The sequence below is a fragment of the Dunckerocampus dactyliophorus genome, chromosome 19, assembly GCF_027744805.1.
Source record: "Dunckerocampus dactyliophorus isolate RoL2022-P2 chromosome 19, RoL_Ddac_1.1, whole genome shotgun sequence".
Lineage (NCBI taxonomy): Eukaryota > Metazoa > Chordata > Actinopteri > Syngnathiformes > Syngnathidae > Dunckerocampus > Dunckerocampus dactyliophorus.
In genome coordinates this window covers 301,185-314,262 of record NC_072837.1, presented here as the reverse complement: position 1 = coordinate 314,262, position 13,078 = coordinate 301,185, and the positions used below count along the sequence as shown (strand labels likewise).

The following is a 13,078-nucleotide window of genomic DNA, read 5'->3' as shown; positions in this document are numbered from 1 at the left end:
GCCACAAGTCACATCTTTGCTGACTAGAAAAACACTTGGAGAACGCAGACCTCCGCCAAGTGCCATAGTGTGCCGCCCAACCCCCATATTGTGATTCACACCAAAATCTTTGATATTTGGTAGAACCTGTTGGAAACTTGTCCTGTATTTATTTTCCCAAGTGCTCTGACCATTTCGTGTGGCGTTATATGACCAAATGCCGAGCATGGTCAGATCTCGCAATGTTAAAGAATCCTTTCAAAAATTCCTGGATCCAGATGGTGACCTGGATCACCCCAAAATGTAATCAATTCTTCCATATCCCATTTCCCACAATCCCTGAAAATGTTATCCAAATCCATTCAGAAGTTTTCAAGTTATTTTGAACACAAAGAAACCCCAAAGAGACAGATAAAGGCCGGCAAAAACATAACCTCCTTGGAGGAGGTAAAAATGCATGACGTTGTTGGTACCAGTCAACTGACAAGGGCATCTTCAGCAGGAATTGGAGGTGGTGTGGCACATGATACAAATGGTGATGATCAATATGAAGGGGATGTTGGGTCCATTGGAAGAATAGGTGAAGATAGAACATGTCTGTGAAGTGATGGAGGCTGCTTTCAGTTCTGCAGGAATACTATTTCCAGAAGAATTCAGAGAATGTTTTTTTTCCCTCCCTCATTCCCTTATTGTCACAAAGTTGGACAGCGCCTTGGTGTAGGAACAAAGCAAAGTGTGGATCCAAGTTTGTTGACAGTCGGCCTCATTGTAGAACTTGAACGCTTTTGGAGCCATTATGTTTCAACTCTACCAGGGAGTGGCATACCCGTAGTTTGATGTGCAACCATGATAAGGATATTCACTCCCAGGAGTCCACGGCCTCGACGCTGCAGGAAATGCTGACGCAGCCACACAGATGCTCCGTTTCAACTGGCAGACCTCACGCTGCACACAGACCCTTTCCAAAAAGTCATGGGAAACTTGATTTATTTCCATTCATTCCGACTCAAGGCCCACAATTTAAACAATGTCAAGTATTTATTTGTTTCTTTTTACAGAATTTGGCCTTCCAAAAAACAGGAATTCAAAAAATGTTAATTAATACAGTGGAAAAAATTCACCATTTACCTCTCAGTTTTTGCAGACAAAAAAGATAGAAGGCTGACATTAAAACAATCATCTTCCTCCACATCCTTGGACCTTGATTCCCAAGTGAAAGGCACACTTGGCTTTCATCGGAAGAGAGGACCTTGGACCACTGGCCAACGTCCGATCTATAATCAATCTATAATCTCTAATCTATGAAGGTTTTGAATGGAATTCTACTTGAAATAAATCAACTTTTCCATGATATTGTCATTGTTTGGAAAAAGTCTGTATGAGTGTTGAAATGGTGGACATCAGTCAAGTAAAAGCAGGCTTCTGATGACTAATATTTATTTGTCATTTGTGTGCACTTTTGTAGCCGAAGTAAGCAAGCAATGAGACATGACACCACCTTCCTTTTGGTGGAAAACAGCACGCCATCAATCCATCCAAGCACGATCGAGAGCAGGAAGGGTAAGCTAACGCTGCCATCACGTGGCCAACTGACATGGAGACGCACATTTCTGTGATATTCCTACACAGGCAATTGTGTTCTTCAGATGGACAAAACAATTTTTGGGGGACTTGGCTCCTATTTGTCGTGTATGTAGTAAATAGCCACACTTTGAGGGTAAATGATTATTGTAGTAAATCTTTCACTACATTTATATTTGTTGATTGCTACATTTGTACAATTTCTATTTGCATTCTAAGTAGGGTTCATTCCACACATTAGACATTTCCTTCAGTCGTTTTCTCCTATTCCATGCTTGTATTTCTTTTTTCCTTCATTGTTTTTTTTACAACTTTGTTCCCTGATTTTCAGTGAATATTGCAACTTTATAATTACAGACGTCGCTCGCAATATCGCGGTTCGATTTTCACTCCCTCGCTATACCGTGGTTTTACAGAAATGAATAAATGATGGCTGTAGACTATGGCCAATTAGTCAAAACATATGTAGCATTCTGGTCACTAGGTGGCAGTAATGACACACCATTGAGATATTACAGTACATGACCTTGAACGCTGGTGATGTGTCATACCACTAATTGAAGTCTGTCATGCATGAAGTCTCACTTGAGAGTGAAAAAGTTCTCCTCCAATTTTGTGTGGAAGTGGTAAATTTTTGGCCTCAAGTTTAGAATGAATAAATATGAAGTTAACTGCTCAACTTGCTAGCTAGCAGTCGTGTTGAGTCCCTGCAGCACAAGAGTTGGTTACAGTGTGTTGTAAACAATGAATAATAGGAGTGTAAAGGTGACTATAGGTGTGTTATTTCATGTCTACAGGGCTCTAATCATATTAAAAACCGTATTCAGAAAGCCATAAACTCGATTGCTATGCTCTATGACGCGGAAATGAACTACTGTCGGACAACTGTAGTACAGTTGACATGAAACAGTCATACACTCATACAGCGCAATTGTTTCACAGACAAGCTTTACCCCCAATGTTTGAGCCCATAAGGCAGACTGTTGTGACATTTCTCACACAGCGATACACGCCCTTCAAAAACACCCACTGTGACTTTAGATTGGTTTGCAAATTGCACAGAATTGTCAAGTGCCTGACAAGCACAGGTCTGTCAAATTTGAACAAGATTGACTGGAAAAACATGGCCGCCATTAAGAAAAATGTCTTTGGGACTTGGCAACAAAATGCCCATAAGTGAGTACAAAGTTTCATTTTCCTGTGTGTTTTCTAACTTCCAGCGTTATTTGGTTATTTGTTGTTTCTGTTCTTCCCTGTTGAAAATTGGATACATACCAAAATGTAACTGTGTTTTTGGAAGTGACTGAAACAACAAACGCTGACGCCAACAATGGTTGTGAGAGGTTTTTACTTTGAAAACGTAAACCGGAAGCTGCTCTGTAAACGTCTTCATACTTGATGCCGAGGGAGACACCCACTTCTAGGACACACACCCCGGCTGTACGCTCGGTCCCTCCTTCCCCACTTGCTAAATTACCATCGTGGAGGTCGGAGAACCGCTGCTGGTCCTTGTGCAACAGGTAAAAAAAAAAACCGTTAAACGTTTCATCCATTTTTTGTGGTGTGTTCCCGTCACCGACGGCCTGTTTAACGGATGTGCTGTATGCTCACATTCATTGCTGCAACACGTCTGACATGTTTACACGTCTGAAAGCGGTCACTTGATTGCTATTGTCACGATGACGTCTGCTGAGAAAACACACAAATAGCCCGCCAAAGCGACTCAAACGTCATTTATTTGTTTCCCTTTTGTTTGTTTAAGAGCATTTGCCAACACCAGCCTGACTCCCAAGCTTTATGCCAACACACATCGGGCCCGTTTTCCATCTGCTTGCCTCATGAACTGATGAGATCCCATACAAAGATTGTAGCTGTGCAAAGATAGTAACGCTCTGTTTTGACTGACACTGTCAGAAGGGGATTACTTGAAATCTTTCATGCCATTCTGGGTTTCCCCCCAGAGGATATTTTTGAATTGTCGTCTTTTTCTTGCTAATTTGTTAACAGGGGATGACAGTACTTCACTGGCTTTCAATTTTTACTTATTTGTCCACCAGATGCTGCTACTTTTTCCCTATTCAAACCATGCAGCACCGACTTGTGACAGAAAACTGCAAAAATGGGGACCAAAAAGGCACAATGTACAGCTGAAATGTTGATACTAATAAATATGAACACAACAAAGCTACAGGGTGGCCAAAAGTACGCTTACAGTTACTTCATTGTTAAGGTGAAACTGTGTGTGTGTGTGTGTGTGTGTGTGGGGGGGGGGGGGGGGGGGGGGGGGGGGGGGTGGGGTGGGGGGGTTATTAATATATGTAGTAATTGAGAAGCTGACCGTTTTTGGTCACGAGGATCTGGAGTGGGATGTTTTTTTATTATTGCTGTTACACTGCAAATTGTTGACCTCTCTTAGGTTCCTTTTTTTCAAGTTTATTTTGAAAAGACAAGCTGTGACTCTTACTTGGATATGTACAGTATATGTCAGGCTGGTAGTTTGAGAGGATGTTTGAAGTGAAAAACTATATTTTTGCAGCACTTTTTGGGAATGTGAGGTTTTTACATTTGACCTTCTCTTTTATGACTATCTTTTTAAATTCAATGAAGAAATCCAATCAAAGCTCTTATTGTTGCGCTGCTCCAAGTTCACCTGTTGTTGTGGCCTCTCCAGAGATGGTTAGGCAGCGTTTTTTGTCACTTTAAAGCACAAATGGTGTTTTTATCTTTTATTTGTGACTCTTCCTACAGTTGTTTGTCCTAGCAAGGCTCTGCTCCCGTGTGTGTGTGTGCTGCTGCGGTGGATGTCCCACAAATGATAGAAAAGAAGCTTTCAGGTTGATTTTCACCTGCAGTATCACAACAGAGGAAGGTGAATATGAGTGTGAATGTACACACACACACACACACACACACACACACACACACACACACACACACACACACAGGCTTCTTTCTTCTAGTGGCTTAGCAAAGCTTCCTGGTTGAAAACAGGATCACCCTTCTGTGTACACACACACACACACACACACACACACAGGGTGATGCATTGATAAGCACGTCCGACTGGAGCGGCGCGTGCAGGTGCCAATCAGCATGCATGGAGGCAAAGCTCCTTTGATTCCCTCAAGTAAAGCAGTGTGGTGTTATTGGACAGGTCCATCAGCACAAACATGAAGAAAATTGTTTCCTTGTTGTTGATGTTGTATTTGACGACGCACATACACACACACACATGCACACACACTTACACGCCTCTGGGCGCATAAGTGTTTGTCAGCGAGGGCGGATGCCGCTCAGTTAAAGTGTCTTAGTTCTTAAGTGTTTGCACAAGAGAATGGAAAGCACAAAGCCAGTAAGCCAGAAGGAGTTAGCAAGATGACGCACGCACATGAGAAGTCATTCCGTTTTGGTGCAGATCCAGATACAAGTGCAGAAAGAGGCCCTATTTATTGATTAGCTATATATATATATATATTTGAAACATATTGTAATGCACATGATGACTACCTACGGGTCTGGAGTGGGAGCATATTGCGTGACAGTAGGCACGGGCCGGTATGAGGTTCTGCTGGAATGATGATTACGGTTGTGAAGGGTAAACCGATGTGACCGGAGCGAGAGATGCAGCTGCATCGGTAGCAGCCTCCTGGATGGACAAGACTTGGCCATAAATCCTTAGATGAATGGATCGTCGAGGGAGTCCAGTTCGGGGGGGCCTTAGGATCTGGTCTCTGCTATTTGCAGACGATGTGGTCCTGATGGCCTCATCAGGCTGTGACCTTCAGCGTTTACTGGGATGGCTTTACTGGGATGAGACTCAGCACCTCCAAATTCGAGGCCATGGTCCTTAGTGGGGAAAGGGTGGATTGCACCCTCCGGGTCGGGAATGAGGTCCTTCTCCGGGTGGAGGACTTCAAGTATCTCGGGATCCTGTTCACCAGTGAGGGAAGGTTGGAGCGTGAGGTGGATAGGCAGGACTCACCCTAAGAGGTAGGGTGAGGAGCTCAGAGTAGAGCCGCTGCTCCTTCGCATGGAGAGGAGCCAGTTAAGGTGGCTGAGGCATCTAGTCCAGATGCCTCCCTGGAGGGTGTTCCGGACATGCCCGGCCAGGAGAAGGCCCCGGGGCAGACCGAGGACACGCTGGAGGGATTATCACAGCTGGCCTCCCGGTGGAACTGGAAGACGTGGCCGGGGACCAGGACGTCTGGACTTCCCTACTGAGACTGCTGCCCTCGCGATACGAGCCTGGATAAACGGAAGAAAATGGAATGGAATGAATTGTAGAGACATGCACCGGGTATTGCAAGACTAGCCTTGAATTATTCAAGTGGACGACGCAACCTTAGATTGAATGAAGGCACGGCATCTCGTTAAGCGGAGAAATGGATGATAGGAAATTTCGACAGCTTTTTTTTTCTGTCGTTGTTGAAGCAGACCATGTGCCAACATCCGTCCTTGGACACGGTTGGAGAAACTGGCAGCAGCAGAAGCCAAGTGTGGATCTTTTCTGGAAAGAACAATCGCTTGTTTTGCAACTGAGCCAAGTGAAGACGAGGCCCTGATGGATGTTGACAGTCCAGAAGCCTTAAATGTCACCAGGGAAATCAGGACAGACGCTCCTGCCTTGCCGTCGTACAGCACACCTGCTGAATGTCCTTTTGTTTTTGTTTCTGTTTTATGTCCTCCACATCCTCCCTGTTGCTCTGCTCTCTTCGGACATGCACGCTCACACCTTGAACAGACATCACACACTCACACACACTCACCTCACTTTCTCTCTCTGCAGATGTCTGAAAGTTAGCAGACCGTGTGGAGGACTCCGTCCCCCCCGCACCTCCACCTGCAGACATGAACGGTGAGTTACGCAAGCGAGGCACACAGTGAAAAAGGAAAGGATGCAACTTTGCCATGTTGATGTTTAGCAAAGCAGCGCATGTCAGTAGATGTGCTGAGAAGGTAGTAGATGGACTTCTAGACAAAACTGCAGCTCAGCTTTTTTTTATTTTTCCAATATTTCAACTTTCTTCTTCAATAATCTTTGTCACTTTTCTTCTCATAAACTTTATTACCAAAATATTTGGACTTTATTGCCATCATACTGTAGTAATAGTATTCCCATAATATTTTCACCACAACTCGTAGGCTGTGGTCCTTGCTTGAACCCAGGACGAGAGAGCGGCACAGTGTCCCTGTGGCAACCAGGCTTGTCACCCTCCAGCTTCTTAATAGCAGCAAGCAGCTATGGTGTGTGTGTGTGTGTCGTTAGCAGCACACTTGTCCAACAAGTGCCTACCGTGCAACACGGTCATTAAAAAGCAAAAAAAAAAAGGATGGTTTTGTGCGTCAATAATAACATCAGCCCAACGTGTTCACCTAGGAACCTCGTAGGTAAATAGTCGCCAAAGCTCCCCCCCTAGGGCAGGCAGGCAGGTAGTCAGCACCAAGACAGCGGTGCTCACAAAGGGAAGTAAAACAACACTTTGTGTCGCAGTCGCTTGAACATTCCACACAGGCACCTCTGCTGCAGAAGCCATTTGTATTCGCTCAATACGCGCTGTGAAGTATTGCAGTGCGAGTTTTATATACGCGCTGTGAAGTATTGCAGTGCAAGTTTTATGTACACGCTGTGAAGTATTGCAGTGCAAGTTTTATATACGCACTGTGAAGTATTGCAGTGTAAGTTTTATATAAGCGCTGTGAAGTATTGCAGTGTAAGTTTTATATACGCGCTGTGAAGTATTGTAGTCCACCTTGCACTGTCATGAGCGACACGGAGGACGCCTTCAACTGGAACGTTTAACATTGATGTTTTAATGATGTTCTATTTTTTTGTTTTGTCTTTTTGTTTTATTTTTATTTTATTTATTATTATTTATTTATAGTTATTTATTCTTGTTTTTTTTATTTTAATTTAATCTTTTTAAATGTTCTATTTATTTGTATTTTTTTAATTTATTGTTTTTAGTGATTTATTCTTAATTTTTAATGATTACTATTTCTATTTAATGATGTTCTATGTATTTTATATTTCTTATTGTTGCCTTTAGTTATTTATTCTTTTAATAATTTAAAAGTTTTTGTTATTATTTTAATATAATTTCTTAATGATGACCTACTGTATATATTAGTTTGTTTATATTTTTATAAACAAAAAATAAAATAAACAAAAAATGTTTTTAGTTATTTATTCTTAGTTTTTCATTATTATTTGAATTAGTTTTTTTTTTTTAAAGTGTTTTAGGTATTTAGTTTTTGTTTATATTTTTTTATTTACTGTTTTGATGAATTTGTCCTTAGTTTTTAATGTTTTTTATGTGGTTATAATAACATGTAATGTGAGAGGAGGAAAAAGCTCCTTCCTCATGGATGGGATACCTGGACCCACTCCTTGCTAGATGAGCCTGCCCCAAATACAGTACATGCCCACCACTTTGTAAGAAAGAAAGCAGGCTTCACTACACATCTTTTTCCCCCAGTAGGTCTTGCTAAAAGCACTTTTAAATGGTCTAAATTCCATCATTTTTTCCTTCCGTTGTCCATCCCTAATCCAAACAATCTCAAGCTGCCTGGACCCAAACCCTTCCCCGCATAAGGCGCTTTGTAGCGTCCCAGTTCAGCCATTTTGATGGTCCCTGCGGGGCTGTGCTAAATATTTAGCCGCCCTCATCGCCCTAAACGACAGTAGTCACATCACTGAGCAAGATTAATTACTTTCCACGTTCTATGGGGGAGTTATGCTGACAATGACCAAAGTGGGTGGGGACAGCCTAGCAGCCTATCAGCTTGCATACAGGTATGTACCTGCGCAGGTGTGTTACCATGGTGATTCGGGGCAGAGCGACAGGTTCCGCTCAAGCAAAACTCCTTTTGGTGAGATCAACTTCTGCTTCTTTCCGCTTCTGCTGGCACCTATTTAGAAGGCATTGCTGATCCAATTACATCCCGAGGCCACGAGGCGTGCGTGCGTGCGTGCGTGCGTGCGTGCGTGCGTGCGTGTGTGTGTCTGTCAGACATGCAGTGATTGGATGTTTGGGTTAGTTTTGGGGAAGTTCCATCATGGGCAGGCTGGCATTTCCTGTAGCACGTGGAGGAAGAACCGGGAATACTAAATGTTTTTTATACACACACACACACACACACACACACACACACTTATCTTTATGCATGTGCAATAACAATAAAGTAATAAAAACACACCACAGCCAATAAAAGCAATCACACATTGGTTTGATCACTTGTTTCAACCCTAACATAAACCAATAAAAGACTTTCCAGATGATGATTGATTTATGATTGTTTTTGCTTTGAAATGTTTCAAGCAGGGGGGTCCAGCAGGGGCCACATTGTGAAAAATGAATATGCTCAGAAATATTTCCAAAAAATATTGCATCTCAGCCATGTGATGAGGTGAATAATTTCCCTTGATTCCCATCAATAATCACATATCCAATGAACTGAACAGACATGGCGAAGGGGATTGAAATGTGCTCTCCAGCCTTCTCGTACTTGACATCCTGATGGACCCGTACGGCAGTTCGAAAGGAGCCTTTCCTGCTTGTCCAGCTCTCACGGCGTGATGAAGAAAGCAAGGAAAGGAGGTCACGTTGACATTTATCTGCCGGTGGAATCATGGATGATTTTCGGCGCTCCATTCTCCTCGCCATAAAAAGGTCTCCTCTTCTTTTGAACCCAGCAGAACCCACCCGATTGATCCACGTCATATCATTCTGCCTGCTCTTCCTGTTCTGGTTTGATGAGGTCCCTCATTGGGAATTGATGCTATGTTGGCCGTAGAAGCAAGTTTTACTGCGCATATTTCATTGACTGTCATGTCCCTCAAAGTACCTTCAGATGGTGGAAAGGAGCTGACTGGGGTGTCATCTTTTTTGGGATGGGAAGCGATGCAGCATCAAGCATAAATCTGGGCAACAAGAAGAAAAGCTCTCCTAAATACTAAATACGTTCCCATGACGACGTCCAGGTCAACAAAAGGTGCCGTTTTTTGAGTTGAGCAAGGAGGATCAACCAGCAAGCAGCATATCATGCACTCTCTTGACACTGACAAAGTATCATATTGTGTGACGTAAATCCAGCCAGCATGACTTATTTACTCTTTCCGTAGTTTGATCATGTCATGCGGATTTGTGGACACTTTTTGTCCTTCAGCGAGTCTTCAAGCAGCATATCATGCAGTGGCCTGAATAAAGACATCAAAGTAGTGAGGCAGTCATCGCATTTGTATTTGAATTGTAAACATTTGGGGTCAAAGGTCTCCTCGCTCGTTCAGTGAAGCATACTGAAGCAGCACGCAGCATATCATGCAGTGTCATTGATAGTCTTCCCCATCCTGAGTTCAGTGAGGCTCGATGTGCAGATAGAAAGAGTCAGCGTGTCCACTTGGATGAAATCGTATCAAATGTTCTTGTACTTTTCTGTTTTGCGTCCAGGTGGCGCCAGCGCGTGGGCCATCACTCCCGAGGAGCGACGCAAACACGACAGACAGTTTGACACCCTGGCCCCCGTACTCAGCTATGTCTCTGGTAACTCGGCATGTGGCGCCGCGAGGGTGTCTTTACGTAACGTTCCGTGAGCCCTTCTTGTCCGTCTGCAGGTGAACAAGCCCGAGGATTCTTCCTGCAGTCGGGCCTGCCGTCGTCTGTCCTGGCTGACATCTGGTGAGTTCGCCGTTTAGCTTTGGGAAGCATTGCAGCAAGCAGCATATCATGCACCGTCTTGAGCGTATTGGATGAACGTGTCGTGTAAATATGATCTGTAATACCGTCTGGCATGTCTTCTTCCTGACTTCAGCACACGGCATATCATGTATTGCCTTGACTCGTATTTCCTTGACATTGAAGTCATGGAAGCAAGCAGCATATCATGCACCGTCTTGATGCTGGATGTCGTGCCACCATAGCGCCCTTATTTGTCCACAGACTTGTCCACATTTCAGCTTTAACGGCTTTTCCCTGAGTAGCTTAGCAGCAGGCAGCATGTCATGTTGTGTCTTTACTCCATACTACGTATTTCTGTGGCAGTACGTCCATGTCTTGTTTTAATCTTCTGAGTTCCGCAAGAAGGACGTAGCAGCAAGCGGCATATCATGCACCGTCCTGACACTGACGTCACAGTGTGCAGCCAGCATGCCTTCATGTGCTCCTTTCCTAGTCTGATCATGTGACCCCATCACAGCGTCTCCTTAATGTTGTGTGTAACGTCTCCCTCCTGAGTTGATTGAAGAACAGCAACATATCATGTATTGTCTTGACTTTTTCCTATGATGAAAATTAAAAAATGGATGCGATGTCTTTCTTCACCCGCCACCCCCGCAGGAACCTGGCCGACATGGACAGTGACGGCAAGATGGACAGACAGGAGTTCTCCATCGCCATGAAGCTCATCAAGCTGAAGCTGCAGGGGCGGAGCTTACCCTCAGCCCTGCCTGTGGTCATGAAGCAGCCTCATCTCGCCAATGCCGCCGCCCTCGTCCCGTCGTCGGCCCGCTTTGGTAAACACAAAGCATGTCGGGTGTCCGTCCATCTTTACACATCCATGTCCTCCTTGCAGGGAGGGGCTCTTTGCCAAACCTGTCAGCCACGCCCGTGCTAACACCCGTCCCGGCTAACACCCTCATGCGACCCCTGGCGCCCACGCCAATGGCACTGCCTCTCATCCCCTCGCTGGGACACAACTGCAACCTCCTCAGTCCGCCTTTGCTCCCTAACGCTGCAGGTTGGTTCCTCAGGGAGCCCTGCTGGACCGAGTGGGGTGCTTGGGGTGGGCCGTTCCCATTGTTCCACACGAGTGTACTTGAACCACTTTGATTGGTCGCCTGTTGTGCTGCAGCTCTTATCTTTTGCCTTGAAAATGCTCCATTTTGACCATTTAGTGGATTACACCGAGGGCCAAACATTACATTCAAACTCAAAACCAGTTTGTTTTTTTATGACTTTTTCTATGAAATCTTATCTTTTTTTGACAAGCTGAGTCTGTTAGCTTAAGTCAAGGTTATCGACTTTCTTCCCTACTCCTTCCCAGGACCTAAACTTGGTGCATATTTACATGTGGTCTGTGAATGTTTACGATGGTTAGACGTAAACATCCACGTCCCAGCAAACATGTTTTCCTCCACGCCGTTTATGTTTTCCAACCAATCCTGCTCAAATTTTACACACACATGCTTGTCAGTCCCTGAAAAGTGTGTACCAAATTTTGCAGCGATTCCACCATACACCTTAAAGCGGGGGTGTCCAAACTCTTACAACAAATGAAAGGATGCAACTTTGCCACGTTGACATTTTGTAAAGCAACGCAAGTGGCGATGCTGCCAACTTATTTCGATTTCACATCTCAGCGTTTCATTCTTGCTGCTGTTTTTCAACTTTCTTCTGAAATCATCTTCATAAATGTTCTTTTTGTCATATTTACACTTCTTCCCTGTGCTGTACATCCCTTACATCTTTGCTTTACTTTTGGTGTAATATTTCAAGGCTGTGCTACTAAAATGACATTATTTTATTCTATTTAAGTTTATTCTCATGTAATTGGGACTTCTTTTCTCCTTAGAATATTTTTTTTTCTCTTAAAATCTTGACTTTATTGTGTATAATTACAGCTGTTTTTCCATTTTGCAGGGTTTTTTTCAAATTTCCAACTTTGTTTTTGTAAGTTTTGTGATTGTAATTATGACTTTATTCCCATAATATTTTTATTTATTCTTGTAACCTTATCATTTTTTCCACAACCAAATTTTCCAAAAATTACTAATTTATTTGTTGTTTTGGTGTTTTTTTCTTTAATATTTCAACTTTCTGCTAGTAAAATGACGTTATTTGTCCTCATAAGCTTATGAATTATGGCTTTTTTTGGTTAGAGTACAACTTTTTCTCTTAATGTTGTGACAAAAGTTTTTACATTTATTCTTTTTTTTTGGTTAAATTATTTTTGCCGTGAGTCAGTAAAAAAACAGCCACGGGCAGCAAATTGCCCCTGGGCCGCAGTTTGGACACCCCTGCCTTACGTCTCAGTGGGTGTTTTGTGTGAGAAATGCCATTTCATTGAATAACAGCGCCACCGTGTGGTGTGTTTGTCATGAAACTCATTTTCACCCTTCAGGAGTAGAAGAGTGAGCTTCCAAACAAACAAAGCGTCCACATGAACATGCTGTCAACCACTAGTTGTCAGCTGCTGGCATGCGTATGAACTTTATCAACTGTGCCTCCATCCGGCTTCGTCTGTCCTTTGGCTGCACCCTGGTTCATCCCTCTGGCACGCCCTCAAGCGCCACATCCGGGCTGTCAAACGACCGTTCTAATGAGCGAGTGCCAGCTTTAACCTTGCATCTGCATCAAGCGTGAGGAGATAAGATTAGACGTCTGCTGGCATAAGAAAGCACGTGGGGTTGTTTTTGAGGTTGGCACGCGTGCAAAGATGTGCTTTGAAGCAGTCGAGGAGATTTTAAAGTCAACTAGGATTGTCTTGAATAATAAGGCATTTTTTCACAAATGTTAACGTTTGA

The 13,078-nt window shown here is 43.6% G+C and overlaps 1 protein-coding gene across 3 annotated transcripts in view; it reads left to right on the top strand.

Annotated features, from left to right (window-relative positions):
- Positions 1-2,813: 2,813 nt before the first annotated feature.
- itsn2a (intersectin 2a) overlaps positions 2,814-13,078 on the top strand; it is a 31,650-nt gene continuing 21,385 nt past the window's right edge. The window contains exons 1-7 of one of the 3 annotated variants that reach the window (XM_054762391.1): positions 2,814-3,080; positions 4,309-4,429; positions 6,347-6,415; positions 10,008-10,100; positions 10,172-10,235; positions 10,893-11,068; positions 11,128-11,292. In XM_054762391.1, the coding sequence (XP_054618366.1) occupies positions 6,409-6,415; positions 10,008-10,100; positions 10,172-10,235; positions 10,893-11,068; positions 11,128-11,292 (505 nt within the window). In that variant the 5' untranslated portion in view covers positions 2,814-3,080; positions 4,309-4,429; positions 6,347-6,408. The remainder of the gene's footprint in view (positions 3,081-4,308; positions 4,430-6,346; positions 6,416-10,007; positions 10,101-10,171; positions 10,236-10,892; positions 11,069-11,127; positions 11,293-13,078) is intronic. The other 2 variants (XM_054762390.1, XM_054762392.1) reach the window with 2 other exon arrangements.